Source organism: Brassica rapa, chromosome A03 (assembly GCF_000309985.2).
Source record: "Brassica rapa cultivar Chiifu-401-42 chromosome A03, CAAS_Brap_v3.01, whole genome shotgun sequence".
Lineage (NCBI taxonomy): Eukaryota > Viridiplantae > Streptophyta > Magnoliopsida > Brassicales > Brassicaceae > Brassica > Brassica rapa.
Window position 1 is genome coordinate 37,051,378 of NC_024797.2, and position 19,205 is coordinate 37,070,582.

The 19,205-nt window shown below is 33.4% G+C and overlaps 1 protein-coding gene and 2 pseudogenes across 2 annotated transcripts; 2 read left to right on the plus strand and 1 right to left on the minus strand.

Annotated features, from left to right (window-relative positions):
- The first annotated feature begins 12 nt into the window (after window positions 1-12).
- On the plus strand, window positions 13-2,176 carry LOC103838599 (replication protein A 70 kDa DNA-binding subunit C). 2 transcript variants are annotated; one of them, XM_009115050.2, is made up of 9 exons: window positions 13-154; window positions 246-345; window positions 442-566; window positions 669-753; window positions 844-973; window positions 1,066-1,262; window positions 1,349-1,472; window positions 1,549-1,764; window positions 1,856-2,176. In XM_009115050.2, exons 1-9 carry the CDS (start codon window positions 34-36, stop codon window positions 1,970-1,972), a joined length of 1,215 nt encoding a protein of 404 aa, XP_009113298.1. In that variant the 5' UTR covers window positions 13-33; the 3' UTR covers window positions 1,973-2,176. The 2 variants fall into 2 exon arrangements, with proteins under 2 accessions (XP_009113298.1, XP_033143096.1); XM_033287205.1 differs by having other exon boundaries at window positions 859-973.
- Window positions 2,177-2,675: 499 nt separating this feature from the next.
- Window positions 2,676-8,272, plus strand: LOC108871375 (annotated as a pseudogene).
- A 6,618-nt stretch (window positions 8,273-14,890) lies between these two features.
- Window positions 14,891-15,740, minus strand: LOC103838567 (annotated as a pseudogene).
- Window positions 15,741-19,205: the final 3,465 nt, after the last annotated feature.

Sequence of the window (19,205 nt, forward strand, 5' to 3'; positions counted from 1 at the left end):
CGTACCTATCGCACAACAAACAATCCTTTGAAAATGAATTTTATTCACAAGACAGACATCTCCGAGTCAACTCTACGGATTGAGAATAATTTTCTTGATTTGGTTGATTTCGAAACCATACTTAGTGGCAAACCTGATGAGAACATCCTTATTGGTAAGAGTTGGTTCATATATCTTCAGTTATTAAATTATTTACAAGAGATTGTATTGATTTTGAAGCAATATACTTGTGGTTTTTGTTTCAGATGTAATTGGAGAGGTTTTAGACTTGGGTGATCTTGACACAGTAAATTGTGCTGGAGGAAAACAACGGAAAAAGTTGGAGTTCACACTCAGAGACATTAAGTATGAGCTTTATTTAGAAGATTTTTTAATTACATTTACCATGTTTTCTTACCCATCTAGAGACTAATTTGTTGTATTTGTATTGTGTTTATAAAGTGGCCTAAGTTTGCCTTGCTGCCTTTGGGGAACATATGCTGAGAATGTCCACACAGCTTGCCAAAAATCTGAAGATGGTTTACTTGTATGCCTTCTAAGATACGCAAAGATTGGTCATTTTAGAGGTATCTATACTATAAAAACTATATAATATTGAAAAAATTGGTTTTATTTAAAATATAATATTTGGCAAGCTAATCATGTAACCTATTCTTTTTGAAAAATAGGGGAAGTCCAAATCTCCAATGCTTATGATTCAAGTCAAATCTTCATCAATCCTGACATTGAGGAAGCAGAAGCGTTTAGACAAATGTGCTTTTCTTTTCTTCATATATATATATAAAATAATCTTAGAAAATAACGTGTTAACATGATCATGTTTCTAAATTATATTTTGTTCAACGAATCTGGTGAAAGTCAAGCCATAACCCTCTCCGAGACGGGACATAACAAGCTTGATAAAAAGTTTGTCAGTCATAAGTGGCTGCAATACGAACAGAAGAATCTTGGAGAGTTGTTTGAATCTACTGAGGTAATATTTATATAAAATATTACCTTTTATATTTTTGGTATTAGTATTTATATATTGCGAGGATGACTGACAAAGTTTTTTGTATTTTTTAGATTGAACCATGCAGAGTTGTGGCAACTATATGTGATATTGATACCGATTGGGGTTGGTATTATTTTGGTTGCCAAGATTGCAACAAGAAAGTTTTTCCAGAGTCAAAAACTGTTAGGAGAGTGAATGGAAAAGATGTTCTCACTTATTCTTGGTGGTGTGAAAAATGCAACCAATTAGTGTATTCTGTGTCACCAAAGTAAGTTTCTCTGTGATTTAATTTTATTGACATATCCATTTGACCCGCATTTTGGATTATTTTGAACTTATTTTGCAATTATGCAGATTTAAAATTCATTTGCTGGTTAAAGATGATACTGGTGAATCATCTTTTATGTTGTTGGATTCAATTGCTACGGGGATTGTTCCTCAATATGCGGAATACCTACTGGACGGTTCATTAGATGAAGTAGGAAATTTTCTAATTTGTGTTTCAGTTTCCGAAAATATTATAGGATGACTAATTTCTTTGTTTTGTGATACAGCCTGAAGAAAATGCAGAATTTCCCGACGCAATAACATCTTTGATCAGGCAAACATTTATGTTTGGAGTTTACATTGAAAAAGACAATGCTACTGGTGGAGGTGTTTGTTACAAAGTTGGCAAGGTTTGGAAAGATCTAAGCATGCTAAAGGTTTTGACCCGTGAAGAATCCATTTCTGCTCATACCCAAGGAACTATCAACAGTTCTGGTTCTGAGGTCAGACCGGTTTTGAAAATCATGTTCTTATTCTATATTGTCTGAAACTTCTCATTTACTTAAATCATCCTTTAACCCTCTTTTCATTTAGGCACCACTTTTGCTACACGACAGTGAATGTAATGAGTCTGCATCTACTCCTTCTTCAAAACGCAAGAGTGAAGAAAACATAGAAGTGCCTGATATTACATCGACTTCAAAAAAGTAGTGCTCTAAAGTGGTTAAGAAGGAGAGGAAGTGACCAAGAAGTTCGGCAATGGCTGTGTTTTTTAAAGTTTCTGTTTATTTTTTAAATTTCATCAAGTGTTTTTTTTTCCTTTTGTTTTAATAATTTTGTTTTAAGTTGGATTTAAATTAATAAGTAATTTTTTTCGTTTATTTAAATATTTTGCACCCACGCTTAACTATGAAAGTAGAAATGATCATCAAATTAAAAAAGAAATTTCCTAACCCATTTCTATTTTAGGAATATGTGTTACCTTAAAGATTCCTTCTGATCATTTTCGAATTTGGACATCCCTTCCACTTCTTGATGGTCATAAGTTGCTTTTTAACTAAATCCTATGTTTGAATCTGCAAACAATTTATCATTGTCAATATATTATCGAAGTTTACACATATAACACTCTAGATTACAAATATTCACGAAATATAATTGAAAAAGATAACAATTAATTTCATTCCTAATATATTTCATTGCAAATCATGGAACATCCCAATGAATTATATGTGTTTAATAAAGTTGAGTATTTTGTGTTAATATACGACAAGTCGGCACATTTCAAAATCACTTTACCAAACCTAATATTGGTCACTTAATTAAATCACAAACCAAACATTTGCATCCGATGGCTGGCGACACCAATAATATGAGTGGGAGAAATCCTAGAGATTGTTCATCACAAAAAAGGATGCGGAGTTCTAATGATTCTTCAACACGATCAAATAAGAGTTCTAATCTGAGGCAAAGTGGAGAAAATACTAATACTCCGCAAACGAATGAGAAAAGATCTGGACTTTTGCCTTTGAAAAGAGTTTTCAGTACTGTGTTGGGTGATGTTACAAATAAAGTTCGCTCAACACCAACTGAACTGCAATCTGGCGTTTTAAACCACATTGAATCTGTTCAAAGACAAACAGAATCATCAAGAGGTCTGCAATCGCAGACGTTTTTACTCATTAATGATGTTTTTATTGCGCTTGCAGATTATATAATGGCTATAACAGTGTTTTGGTTTGATTTTACAGTTAATCTGAGGAATAGTTCAAGGTTATCAAACAAGAAAAATCAACCGAACTTAAATAATTCTGGTAAGAACTTCATAATCCATTTTATAAGAACAGATTTTGAATGGTCATGTCATCTAACTAAAACCTCTTATCCTAGGTTTAACTTCACTATCCTATGAAGGTCATAGTTCTAGAAATGACTCAATCACTTCAAACAAAAGAAGGTGTGCAGATATTCGCCCAACAAATCTATTCAAAGCATTCTCAATAGCAGAAAGTACTGAGAAACATACTGCAACTACATCTTCCCCAAGAGGACAGCAAGGGTTTTTAGATGAAACCAACATAGAAGATGATTCAGAAAATCTTTGTCCATTCGAAGGTATTATTGTCTATTACTATGATTATGAGTTATATTCTAAGTTATTTACTACTAATTTAATTGGTGTAGATCAAGGCTTCCAGATTTATGATATCAGTTCTGAAGAGGAAGACACAAATTATGAAGATCATTCTGATTCTGAGACAACAACTTTGCCCCAGGAAGAAATAAGTGTCCAAACAGTTCAAGATGATCATAGTGCTCAGGTGCTAAAAATGGCAACTATATTTCAAAATATATTTGAAGATAAACCATTGAAGAAGGGATGGACCAAATCCAAACGCCCTGGTAAAGCTTTCAAGAAGAATTGTGTTCTTGCATGGTCATAGCTTTCTTTTATAGTGTATTTTATTGAAGTTGTTTTGCTATATTTTGTTAGTGAGAAAGGCAAGAGTTAAAGCCGAATTATCTGCGAATAAATCAGGTTTAGTCATTTTTTAACCATATTGTGGCTAAAAAAGTACACAATAATATTAATGTCTAATGGTCACTTGCAAATGATTTTTATTGCAGAATACATTGATGAGGGTGATCCAACCTTTAAGTGTGAACACTGTGGCGCAATAATGTGGTACGGAGAACGCATTGAGAAAAAAAAGAAGAACAAATCACCTAAATTCGCTTTGTGTTGTGGACAAGGTCAAGTTCAGTTGCCATTACTGAAGCAATCACCCGTGATTCTAAGGAAGTTGCTAAATGATGACGATGAGATCAGCAGATACTACCGGGAAAACATCAGGCAAATTAATATGGTTTTCTCTTTTACTTCTCTTGGTGGTAAAATTGATCGATCAGCTCCACAAGGACATGGACCAAAGATGGTCGTTCTTCAAGGAGAGAATTATCACTTAATGGGTAGTTTAAAACCACCACCAGGAGGAGATCCTAAGTTTGGCCAGCTCTATATTGTGGACACTGAGAACGAAATACACAACAGGGCATCTATTATCGGGTACAGTTTTTTTTAACTAAGTATGAACCGTACTAAGGCTAAAATGGAAAGTTTGCTTATTGTTACAGGAAATATAAAACAAAGCGTGAGAAGGCTAAAAAGGAAAGATTGAGTGAGCAAGTTATTGAGAGGTTAGTCAAGATGCTAGATGAAGTGAATCCATATGTTCATCAGTTTAGATCAGCCAGGGAAAGGTTTAATACCTATCCAGAGGAAACACTGCATATGAGAATTGTTAGTAGTCGAGAAAAGGACGGAAGGACATATGATACTCCTACTGCATCTGAGGTTGCTGCACTGATTCCCGGAGATTTCAATTTGGACATGGATAGAAGAGATATTGTGTTAGAAGAAAAGAAATCAGGATTACTTAAAAGGATTGATGAAATCCATCCATCATATCTCGCACTTCAATACCCTCTCATATTTACATATGGTGAAGATGGATTCAGACTTGGTATTCAAAAAAGAACAACTGAGGCGACAGCCAAGCATAAGAGGCAAACAATCAGTATGAGACAATGGTATGCTTTTCGGCTTCAGGAAAGAGAGAATGAGTCGCATACGCTTCTACATTCAAAGCGGTTGTTTCAGCAATTTTTGGTTGATTCCTATACTACTATAGAGTCTAACAGGCTACGTTATCTGCGACTGAAGCAGAAGTGTCTAAGATCAGATACTTATGACTCTACAAAGCAAGCTGAGAATGATGGGAAAATCGATATGCATGACCAGGGAAGTCGTTTTATACTGCCAGCCTCATTTACTGGAGGACCAAGATACATGAAAAATATGTATTTGGATGCCATGACGATTTGCAAACATTTTGGGTTTCCTGATTTGTTTATAACCTTTACTTGCAATCCAAAATGGCCTGAGATAACAAGGTATTTAGAGCCTCGCAAACTCACTGCAGATGACAGACCGGAAATTATTTGCAGACTGTTCAAATGCAAACTGGATTCCCTTATGATGGATTTAACAGATAAACAACTCTTGGGAAAGACTGTGGCATGTATGTTTTTCTCTTTTTTCTTATCTACGATTTTAAATTGATTGTATGGTTGCTGATTCTTTTTGTTATCTCATCATATGCAGCTATGTATACTATCGAATTCCAAAAACGTGGTCTCCCTCATGCTCACATATTGCTATTTATGGCTCCCGGTTCTAAGTTTCCTACCACCAAAGACATTGACAATATCATTTCAGCTGAAATTCCGGATAAAGATAAAGAGCCAGAGCTTTTTGAAGTTGTGAAAGATATGATGATTCATGGTCCTTGTGGAGCTGTTAACATGAATTCACCTTGCATGGAGAATGGAAGATGTTCTAAGCTTTATCCTAAAAATCATGTTGAGAAAACTACTGTGAACAAAGAAGGATTTCCTATTTACAGAAGAAGAGAACAGCCTGATCGCTTCATTGAGAAACATGGCTTCAAATGTGACAACAGATATGTCATTCCTTATAACAGGGATCTGTCACTTCGTTATCTAGCTCACATTAATGTGGAATGGTGTAATCAGACTGGTTCTATTAAGTACTTATTCAAGTATATTAATAAGGGACAAGATCGGTGTACTGTAGCTGTTGAAAATCCAGCAAATGCTAAACAGCCAGGAGTATCTAATAAGACTGGCTCTACTGAAGCTTCAACTGAAGAGATGAAAAATGAAATTAAAGACTTCTTCAACTGCAGGTGTGTGTTTTTAACCCGCGCTTTAAACATTATGATGTATCTAATACGTTATATGTAACTAAACATACCATTTTGTTAACCCCTACAGATATGTATCTGCGTCTGAAGGTGGATGGAGAACGTTTAAGTTCGCTATACACTATCGGTCCATACCAGTTGAGAGAATACAGTTTCATTTACCAGGAAAGCAAATAATTGTTTTCAAAGATGATGACACATATGACGAAGTAACCAGTCGTGTTCTTATTGAGAATACTATGTTCCTGGGCTGGTTTGAGCTAAACAAGGTCAGTGACGAAGAAAGGAGGCGTTTTTTTGTGTATGGTTTTGGTGGGACTGGTAAAACCTTTTTGTGGAGATTGCTGTCTGCTGCTATTAGATACAGAGGAGAAATCTGTTTGTGTACTGCATCAAGTGGGATAGCTTCGTTGCTTCTACCAGGGGGAAGGACAGCACATTCTAGATTTGGAATTCCAATCAATCCTGATGATTTTTCAACTTGCACACTAATTCCAGGATCTGATCAAGCAAATTTAATTAAAGCAGCTTCTTTGATCATCTGGGACGAAGCGCCAATGATGAGCAAGCTTTGCTTTGAATCTTTGGATAGAAGTATGACTGACATTGTTGGGAACAAGGACTATTTGCCTTTCGCTGGGAAAGTTGTTGTCCTAGGTGGAGATTTTAGACAAGTTTTACCTGTCATTCATGGAGCAGGAAGAGCTGAAATCGTTTTGGCATCTTTAAATTCCTCTTATCTTTGGAAACATGTAAAAGTGTTGACACTAACAAAGAACATGAGGCTAATGTTGACTGATTTGTCTCCTGAAGAAGTGAAGGATTTACAGGAGTTTTCCCAGTGGATATTAGATGTTGGAAATGGAAACATTGGAGAAGGAAATGATGGGGAGGCTCTAATCGATATTCCAGAAGAGTATCTTATTCTTGATGTAGATGATCCGATTGAGTCTATAGGCAAAGCTGTGTATGTCGACACCATTTCTTTGCAGCAGAATAAAGAGCCTAAGTTTTTTCAAGAAAGAGCAATACTCTGTCCTACTAATGAGGATGTGGACAAGATTAATCAGCACATGTTGGATAAGTTTGATGGTTAGTTACTGATTCGGGAACTTAAAATCTTTTGATCTTTTATTTTTTATATCTATCTGTGAAAATGATTTAATTTTGAATTCATTACAGGTGAGGAACAGATCTACTTAAGCTCAGATACGATAGATGCTTCGGATAGGTTTGGTTATAATGACAAAGCTCTCACTCCAGATTTCTTGAACACCATCAAAGTTTCAGGTTTACCAAATCATAGTTTTCGTTTGAAAATTGGTTGTCCTGTGATGCTGCTATGAAACATAGATCCTATTGGGGGACTAATGAATGGGACTCGGCTTCAGATTACAGAGATGTATGACAAAATTATAAAGGCCAAAGTGATAACAGGAGATAAGGTTGGGCGAATTGTTCTTATTCCTAGACTTGCTATTACCCCTTCTGACAATAAGCTACCTTTCAAAATGAGGAGGAGGCAACTTCCTATTGCTGTGGCCTTTGCCATTACAATTAATTAGAGTCAAGGCCAATCACTCTCCGAAGTTGGTATTTTCCTACCAAGGCCTGTCTTCTCTCATGGCCAACTATATGTGGCTATCTCAAGAGTTACATCTAGAAAAGGGTTGAAGATTTTAATTGTGGACGACCAAGGCAAGCCTCAAAGACAGACAATGAATGTTGTTTTTAAACAGATTTTCCAGAATCTCTGATTTTATTTTTATTATGTTGTTTTGTTTAGAAAGATCTATCTATGTTGGTTGCACACAATGTTTGATTTCTACATTCGTTTTCAATAATCAATGATAAGTTTTATTATTTTCAATCACAACAAGCAAGCTCCGGTGCATTACTCAACTGCAACAATCAAACTCCGGTTTAATAACTAACTACCGATAATACAACCATTCCTATTCAATAACTGTAATCAATAACGTTCAATTCATATTCTATAAAGCTCGGACTTACTGATTGCGCGGCGGATGCAACACGTTCCATTCCTTTTCTATGCTTTCATTTATCTCCTGATGATTTGCTTCTACTTTGTAAAATCCTAAAGCACAAAACATATGACCATTACCAGAAGAACATAAACAATGTTTCATGTATTTATAAATTTTGAAATTATCTCTTTATTGAACGACTTTCAGATATAAGAAAACAATGTGATATTGTAGAAGTTTTTTTCCCAATGAAAAATAACTTAATATCAAAAAGGTTGGTACTTATCTGTTTATTTTCTTCCCATTTCCATCCTGCTGTTTTGACTCTCCTTATAACGATACTACTGACCAATTCAAATAAAACAAAATTAAATTAGTTTAACAAGTTACTAAACTTAGAGCAGCGCTTAGAGCAACTTAGAGCAACAAACAGAAAAACATGTTTACCTTCTGAACTTTACTTCTGAAAATGTTCCTAGACAAATTCTGAGTTTCACCTGCATATAAGATTTCATCTTTAGTCACCCAGTTGTTTTCACCTTTTTCAGAAAGACAAACAATATCAAACAGAATCAAATCTTTAGTATCGACAATTATTTTTCAGAACAACAAAATAAGGACCAACAGAAGACGAATATAATTTTTAATTCAATACAACAATCGATTTATCTGATTCTTAGTTTAATGTTGTGGCGAATCATTCTTCTTCTACAAAGATATCTTATCACTGAAAATATGAATTAGAGATTAGGAAAATAATGGTAATTACTTAAATAATATAACCAGAATCTTTAGATTTATAGCCATAAAGATAAAATCATGTAATAAGCGTCGATGCATGTTAAGAAACAAACAAACTATTTAGAAAAAAAATTATTTTATCTAATACGAACGCTTACATGTTTTGTCCGAATTCGTTTTATAAATTTTCGAACACATCGATAGCCATTACAATCTGTCCGATGAGTTCTTAGAAGTTATCGGAAAGAAAGCTGATGATTTTTAGAAAGTTAGATCTCGCTATTTATAAAATAAAATAAAAAAACAAAACGTTAAAGTTTCGCAGGGGAAGAATATGAAGTAAAGGAGAGAAGATTAACCTTCATATATCTGAGCGGTTAGAGACGGCGTCGAACTCTTTGCTTTAATCTTCAATTGATCGCCATCATACATAATTTTTTTTTCTTTCGATCTTAACAAGACAGGTTTCTTTGTCGGCAGAGAGAAAGGAGAATTAGTATATGCTAAAAAGGCTTGGGCCTGTTTGTTAACTAGATAAACCCCAAAATTAATAAGACCAAATATTTAAACTGAATTAAATTGACACCCACATTAAATTTAAAATACGAAAAAGCCCAAATACTTAAGAACATAACTTACATAAATATATGTGACTAAAACATTCTTTTTAAAATCTAACTTTTATTATGCATAAATTTAATAGAAAAATATTAGATCTTTAAAAACATTTCGAATAAATGTTACATAAACCGGTTAATATACATACGATTAAATGTTACATAAATCGTTACTAAAAACATTATATTTATTCCAGTTTCAATTTGCTATATTATTTTTACACATAAATGAATCTTAAAAAACATTTCGAATAAACTTCAAAAACGGAAACACATGATCAAATTTCATACAAATTAATTGTGCTTATGCAAATGATTGAATATGGTAGTGAAATAATCTTCAAGATTATATGATTCAAACACTAAATTTCATAATTATGTAAAGCAAAACAAAACCAAACCCGCGCTTTCAAGCGCGGGTCAAAATCAAGTATATATGTTTATAAAACCGAAAAAGAACATCCGCGCGGTTATGCGGGTCAAGATCTAGTAGAAATTTAAATCTTCGTTCAAAAGACACTTGACAAAAAGAAGAAATGGTTTAGTTGGTAAAAGCTGAATTTAGTTAGGATCATATTAGTTTTTACAATCTTAAAACTACCTCAGTAGCTAAAATGTACCTAGAATGAAATTAAAACTCAAAAACTTACCCTGATATACTCTCTTGTGTCTCTCTCAAAATCACAATCAAATAAAACACTCATGTTTTCCCATAAGCAATAAATAAATAGTTTCCGGTTACAAAAAAAAAAAAAAAATTAGTTTGGTCTGTACAGAAATACTATAAAATTTTCAAGTATGACAGAATTGGAGGGTTTACGTAACGTATTAAAATCCCGCATAATACCAGTAACGGGCTGTTTGGTAACATGTTGGTGGCGGTCAACGATAAAAAAACATTACTACACGCACTTTCTCGCGTTTCTGTCCCTATATATTCTAGGAGTAGTAACAAGTAACAACCAATAGGTTTATATAGCAAATATTCTTCATACGTATAACACATATTTTGATATATATTTTTCTTTCATGGATATTAGGCCTTGGGCCTTGGCACGAAGTGGATATCCAAAAAAATTACAATATCCATGATCCGTTTCGCTTGAGAAGAATATCTGTATTTATAATTCGTTTCGATCTCGAAATTCTGGATACCCGAAAGTTCTAATATCCAGATTTTTTTAAAAATATTCGTGGATTATTGAATTTGATCCGCCAATTATATGAAAATAAAAAATAATATATAATATTAAAATTAAAATTTAATTAAAAAAAACTTTAATACCAATTTAACTCTACGTTGCATGGAAGCGTGTCATAGGCTCTGGTTCCTGGTTCTGAAGCGGAAACGGAGTCGGAAGCATGCGGAACCGGTTGGAAGCGCGCTGGAATCGCGGTTCCAGAAAACCAGATTTTGGAAGCGTGATGGAACCATTGATTCCTGTTTGGAAGCGTTAAATCTGCTAATTAGAATCGTAAATAATAATAAAAAGGAAAAATTGAATGTTTAATGTTTTACTTCCTTAACTGAAAACCCTAATTAAAAAAGTGGAAACTGAAAAGACTATCGTCGTCGTTCTCATTTCTTCTATACTTCATATCTGCTATCTTTCTTCTTCTCTGTACTAAGACTAAACATCGATCAAGGTAATTATCTTTAGATTTTTATTTATTTGTTAATTGTTATATTATTTTTCTCTTTTACAGAAACACAAGACTTTGTAGCTATTTATGCATGGTTTGATGATTCGATGGTTGGTAGTGACCCATGTTCGAAACTACGCTAGGCGCTAGTCAGGCGGCAACACCGGACCTAGCGAGTTACCAAAAAATCAGGGATTAAGCGGGGATTAATCGGGGCCTAGATTTTAATACGATTTGATATATTTATAATATATTTATGGAATAGACATGATAATAATAGTTTTAATACATGCTTATATACAAATATATGTGATAGGTGGGTGTAGAAGCATCGTAGTCCAGCGGCTTGTGACGATTATGTAACCCTAGGAGGTAGAGTGTTTGATGCTCTAGCAGTGTCTCTTTACCATCCTTTTATTTACATCTGCGATTTTGAAAAAAAAAAACTTAAGAAACACTTAAACTTTTCCCACATTGGTTAACAATAAGGAAGAGAGGTGTTGAAATCCCTAATAAATACAGGGACATATTCTAGTCGATGCTCAGACATATGGGCTTACATTATAAGGCCTAAAATTCGTCAACAAAGTCCAATTATTATGCGGTTTTAAATCGGTTAAAATCTGATTTTTAAGCAATTAATCGGTTATTTTACTGATTAATCTGTTTAACGATTAGTTGAATCAAATTGGGTAAAATCATGGCGGTTTGGTTCCGCCGAGCGTCTAGTCGGCCGACTAATCGGCTAAGCGCCCGCGTTTTCGAACAGAGGTAGTGACTGAAGCAAAACTGAATTTGGATTGTGAAACTAAGTCAAATTCTTATGTTATTAAATAAGCTAGTGCAGAGAACTTTTTGTGTTTCCTTGTGCAGAGTTTATATTAGAGCGAAGGAAGAAGCAGAATTTTATTTTATGTGCGTTTAGAATAAATAAATAAATAAATATATATATATATATATATATATTTATTTATTTATTTATTTATATACGCTTCCAACACGAATCGCTTCCTAATTTTTTTAAAAAGCTCACTTCCACGCATCCATACGATTATGCTTCTGCGTATCCGCTTATGTTTCCTTGTAACGTAGATTTAAACTGAAAATAATAATATCATACTAACAAACTAACTTTTTTAACCGAAATTTTAAAACAAAGCTTAATATTAACAAGCTTAATAAAAATCCATATGTTAATATTTGATTCAACATAAAAATTAAATTGGATATGCAATAACCCTAAATAAAAATTTGAAAAAATAACTTAAAATAAAAAAAAACCAAATTATATCATAAAATATGTATAGATATAGTAGTTTGTATATACAATTACATTACATATTTTTAAATATATGGATAGGATTGGATCTGGTATCCGGCTTTCCAAGAAAATGATATTTGTGATTTGCTTCATTTTTACGGATATCATCTTTTATATTGGCTTTGATTCGAAGCATTACGGTTATCCGGATTTTTTGGATCAAATTGAAATGAATAACGAATCGGTTCAAATTTAACAGATAATTTGTCCGCCCTAGATATTATATACACAATGATTTTTTTTTATCAAGGACAATAATTAAGACGCCTTAATCGAGGTGTGAACAAAGTGAACGACATTCTTCACCCACTTTATTCTCAGTCAATAAAAGATAACTTATAAAGGAAAAACATAAGTAGCTTATAATATAATATTTGACATATATACTAAAACTCTACTAGATATATACCTATTATAGAACTTCACTGATTAAAGTATAACAGCTAATTTCTACACAACTCCCTTTTCTTTTGAGCCAGCCCTATTTAAGTAAACGAAACTAGGAATCCGATGTGAAACAAAATGCATAAAAAAATATTTCAGTTTAGTAGATGAATGACTGATGAGAAATATTTAATTGGTACTGATTTTTTTTTTTTTTCATCATAACTTCTTTGCTTTTCATATCAAAAAACTCAACCTTGTTAAATAAACTCTAGTCATGAAGCTGTAGTAGTAGTACACAAGCTTTAAACTCTGTTCATATTTTAAAGAACACAGTTAGACCATGATTATCGCTGATCCTTAATGGGTTTTTAATCAAAAAAACTGATTTAATTAAATCAAAACTAATTAAAAGGAAAGTTACCGATCCTTAATTTGGGACTTTGGGGATCGATTACTAATAGGGTTTTTGTTCCACCTGTCAACTTTCAATCTTCTTCTTCTTCGGAATCTCGTCATTTCGATCGATCAAAATCGGAGATGGCTGCGGCGGTTCTGTTCTGGAGAGCGGCGGGGAAAGCCCCAGAAACCAGGTATCTTCTTCTTCACTCCCTTTCCTCAGGATCCTTGACCAATGCTCTTTCTTGTTTGATCGAGATCTAGTTTCTTGTTTGTGTGTTTCTGTGTGATTCTCTCTGTTTCAAGATGGTAACGATTCCTACTTTAATTGGAACCCATCAAAAACTATGATTCCGTTTCTGTTGATGAAGGGATTGACACTCTTAAATGTCTTTTGAGCTCACAGTTGATGATATTTGTTCTGTCTCTGTAGATTGATTACATGTCTGATCCATCCATTGTTTGGTTTTAATATTTGAGATGAATGTTTGTGTGTCTGAAGCCTAAAAAGCTTATTTCTTTGTTCATTGTCTTTTGGACGAATGTGGTTATGTTTAGTATACAAGTCGAGTTACACTGGAAACACAATTACGAGTCATGTGTTATATAAAGCTTCATCCTTTTTTTACTTGGCTGCGTTATTCGAGTCTTGTCTTATCTAAAGTTTCAGACTTTCTTCTTGTAACTATCACCCTTTTTACAATCAACATTTTCATGTGAATGATTTAATGATCTGTGTAACAGGGTGAGCCAGGTTTCCACTGGTTTGGATTCATTATGTGCATTAGTGCAACTGCAGCAAGAGCTTTTAAATATGTTCTTCAAGGCATTTTACTTTCTTCCGAGGGGTAAGAAGATCATTACTCAATGATACAGAACACAGCAGACTAATGAGTTTTGGAGTTTTTAACATGTCTCTTGCAGAGAAAAGTTGAATTCGATGAGCTTAATGTTGTACATGTTCCCTATAGCCGTCATTGCGCTTCTACCCGTCACAATAGTAATGGAACCAAATGTGATGAGTGTGATTCTATCGCTGGCAAGACAACATCAGTACATGTGTATACTTCTCTTGGTTACCAAGCACACAAGCAGGCTTATCCTCCAGGTAACAAAAAATGAAAACATTTCAACATTGACAAAAATAGTGGTGCTCAAAATTGGATCAAACGTGTCTGTATTTTCAATTTGTAAAATGTGTGTGTGTGTGAAAAAGTGTGTGTATTTTAACAAAACAACTAGATTTTGACCCGCGCTTAGAAAGCGCGGGTTTATTTTTGAAATTAAATAAATTCTTCTTATATAAGAGATAATGTATAGGTTTGAGTACATTTATTCGAGTGCATTGAATCGTACCAAACTGAGAAAAAAAACTCAAAATTAAGCTAAATTTCATAAATAATCGAGCATATAAAAAATAGAAACCAAAGTAAGGACCAAATGAGTACTTAAAATTTTAAAATACAAATTATATACCTATTAAACGGAACTAAACCATTAAAAGTTTATATTATTAATAGAATTATATGTGGTAATGATCACATTTGAATAATCTATCATATATTCATATAGATTTATTGTTAGAGCAATTATATAATAGATTATAAGAAAATAATAAATGAATTCATTTAAATTATGTAAAGTATTTATATAGTTAGAGAAATATAAATTAAGACCAAATAAATAGTTAAGTCTAATGAAATAGTCCAACAACCTTGTTTAAGTAGACTTTTTTAGGAGTGATTCCCTTTTAATAGTATAGATGTTTAATTTTTTTTTAAGAACCTTTGTTTAAGAAACTACCATTGGAGCATAGAAACTAGGTGTTTCTTAAATAAAATTCTTAACTAACATTTATTATTAAAAAATCATTAAGAAACCCAAATGAGGTAATAGGGTTAATCATGCTCGAAATTATCTGAATTTGATCATTTAGTTACTTCTTCTTCTTTCACAGGCCTTATCTCAATCCCCTGGAAAACCAGACCACTCTTCCACTGTCCCATCCGAGTCTCCATAATAGCTACCTCAACCTCATCGCCATCATCACAACCTCCATCGTCAATGTAAAAACTCCCAAGCTTCACTTCACTCCACTTATCACTTCTCTCCTTGGGCTCCTCCACGTTCCCACCACTCTCTCTCTCTCCTTCAACTTCTTCCCTCGGAAACCTCATCCACGGACGCCTCGTCCTGAACGCTCTAGACACAGCTGCTAACGAAACCCAGAGTAACCATAACCGCTGCGCGGATCCGTATCGCTCGGTTCGAGAAACACAAACGTCTTCCTAACCTCCTTCCCCGTAAACCCAACTTCAGTTTCAATCGGCGTGTGGTCGAAACCGTATGATCTACTACTTGCTCTCTTGAACACTAAGTAGACAGAGTAATGCGTCCCCTTAGACAGCATTTTAACACTAATCTTGCCGCGAATCTCGAACCAACACACGTTACAAAGCTCTGCTACTTTCTCAAACTTAGTACTGATTTTTAAGATTATATTTTTAGCTGGTTTATATAGGACCAGATTCCAGCTCACAAATCTTGTGCCCATCTCCACAGGTAGTTTGCGAAGTCAAACAAAAACTTCAACTTTTTTACTCTCTCATAATATTCAAACTTATTAAGTGCATATAATACATGTATCAGTGTATATATTGTTCATAAGGAGCTTTATATATTTAGCATAATATGTTCATAAGGAGCTTTTTTTGCTAAGGATGTTGAATTTTGAGTTTGTTGAATTTTAGTTTAACCAAACTGGACTTTTCAATTATATATTCTCAGGAAATACACTAAAGATGAAATGAAGTCTACTTATTCAAACGACAAACAACAAACCCTTTATAGAGAAGGATAAACAACAAACCCTTACAAAAATGATAAACAATTATCATTTTGTTGTTTTTAGCCTCGCTCGATGATCTTTTTTTAATAATATTTTCTTTTCTTTCCGAGATTTTTGTCGTTTTTTCTCAAAGATTTTCCTTCGTTTGTCTTTTAATTTTTAAACAGTTTTTTTAGATTTTTTCTTCTCTTAAGAAAATATCGAAAAAATAAATTACTTGTGGTGCTTATAGATGGATGTAGAGGAAATTAAAAACTAGATTTAAAGTCAAGATATTGATGTAGGCTTATGGACTTCTGACAATTTAAAAGCTTCGATATTTTTTCGTCCCATAATTTCCAAGGTTTATATATACCATGTTATTTCTTTTTCTTTCTTCTTTGAGAAATGTTATTTCTTTTTCCTTCTGTATAATCAATACTATTAAAAGGGAAAGAGTTTTAATAAATCTAATTTAAAAAGTTGTTTGGACCTTTTCCTTAACTAACAATATTTTTGGTCTTACCATAATATTTAATTAACAATAAGTAACCAAAAATTTCTCTAACAAACATTTAATAATACATTAGACCAAATTATTTTGTACAAGAACAAAGTTATACGACATATATGCTTTCCTTTATTAGATGACCATACTTTGCTACACAAAAATAATGTACCACATATACTTTATTATATTATTCTCTAAACATGTCTCATTAGTCTCATAATTAATAAATGATTCATTTCACCCAATATAAATAAATTATATAAATCGTTTGATCCACCAACTATGTAACAACACACGCCATCATTTCTATACTTCTGTTTTAAATTATGAAGAAAGCTAATTCATATATTTGCTAAGAATATATCTTATTTCGAAAAGTATCTAAATTTGAAACAACTCAAAAATTAAATATTCTTATACTTTTATCCTATTTTAAAAACCAAGATATAGTAACATTTTTACAAAATATTTTAAACAAAAAATAATATACGGTTACATTATATATCTTTATCAACTTTAACAGATTTCATAACTCATTTAAAAATTAACATATATCATACATCATACTATACCATGTCATCATACATTATATATTTCCAAATATACAAAATCAAATTTAATAAAGTAAACCATCTGTTAAAAATTATATATTTTATTTTAAATTATTTTTTATACAAAGTATTTATCCTAAAATTTGTTATTTAAAATAAGTTTTAAAACTATTAAAACCTTACAAATTTATACTATTAAATTAGCCAAAAATATTTCAAATACATCTTAAAGATAATCAACTCAAAAAATGCAACTCTTATAAAATGCATACAAAATACAATCAGAGTGTGAGGTCAAAAAAAAAATACAATCAGAGAGTGTAAGTCTGATCTCAGACAGCAGGTCGGGTTCATTTTGGGTCCTAAATATTTGGACATAACTAGGTATTTAATTTTTTGGTTTACGTTTGGATTGGTTCTTTTCAGGTCCTCATCGGTTCGAATCTATAATTCAAATACCTGTAAAATACATGTATTTTTTAGGTACATAACATGTCCGAATTAATTTGGGTATTGAGGAACCAAAAAAATACTCGAAGTACCCGAAAACCCAAAAAAAAAAATACTGAAACACATACCCAAAAACCCAAACAAGTACCCAAAATTTTGAAATACCGAAAAGATCCAAAATTTTATCTGAAATCTGATCTGAGGAACCAAAAAATACCCAAAAAAAATTCCAAATACCCTATATATATATTTTTTGGTACAATTTTACTCAAAACCCGAAACTAAAATCGAAAACCTGAACGCAAAACTTAAAAAGTATTCGCAATACCAAAAACATATCTAAAATACTCGAATATACCTAATATACACACAAAAAATCAGGTACTTGGGTATTAGGTCAGGTCTCGGTTAGGATATTGACTCAAAGAAAATTTGTGGGTCCAAAAAAAAATTGAATATGTACTTAGTGATCACGTAGGCTCAGTTTCTGGCTTTTTCCAAGGTCTAGGGAACTCGTACCAAACTAAACCGCCGTCTAAAAGGACAAACAGATCTTCCAAAAATCCACCCCTTATACCTTCAAATTATCTCCCGTTTCTATATTTTTGAACCAAAACAGGATGATGAGAAATTGGCAAGACAAAAGGAAATCGAAGATTGGTTACCAATTACTTCATCAAGAAATGCTAAGTGGTGGTACTCTGCTTTTCACAATGTCACCGCCATGGTCGGTGCAGGAGTTCTCGGCCTCCCTTACGCCATGTCTCAGCTCGGCTGGTAAAAATTTCAATCATACTGGCTACTAATCTAAACCGGATCCATCAAAAAATTAAACCGGTTTTAATTGGGTTTTCCAAGGGACCGGGAGTTGCAGTATTGGTTCTCTCGTGGATAATAACACTATACACGTTATGGCAACTTGTTGAAATGCACGAATGGTTCCGGGAAAGCGTTTTGATCGTTACCATGAACTCGGACAACACGCGTTTGGAGAAAAGCTTGGTCTTTACATAGTCTACCGCAACAGCTGATCGTGGAAATAGGCGTTTGTATCGTTTATATGGTCACTGGAGGCAAATCTCTAAAGAAGTTTCATGAGCTTGTTTGTGAGGATTGCAAACCCATCAAGCTTACTTACTTTGTGGGCTTTAATGTACAAACCGATCCAAGACTATTGGGCCGATGATTTGAGCTAAGCCCATCTGGACTAAGTCTAAATGGAGACGATGTCGTTCTGTCAGTTACGAGATATATCTTCAGCTCATTCAGCTCTGTGAGAGTTGTTCTGTAGAAGTTGAAGCAGAGTAGAAAAGATCGTCTTCTCTGGTGAAATCTCTCTCGACTGTTGAAGATACAGAAGGTGTTCTTCGAAGATTCAGATTCCAAGCATTTTTCATTGCGAGATCCAGTTGCATCCTGAAACAACAAGATTCAAGGTTATAGTTGATAGAATCTTGTATAAGCTTGTAACTCTTACTTGATCATCGAACAGAAGATAAGTTCGGTGATCTCAAGCTTAGTGGATTAGGGAGCAAGAGCCTCCCCCCAGATGTAGCGCAAGCGAACTGGGCAAACAAACTTCTCTGTGCAATCTATTTTCATCGCAAAGTCAAACGATCGATAACTAAGCCGTAATCAAGTTGATAAGAAGACGAGTTCAATCTGTAACAAGTGGTATCAAAGCACAAGGTTAAAGCTATTACCCGTGATACTTATCAAGATTC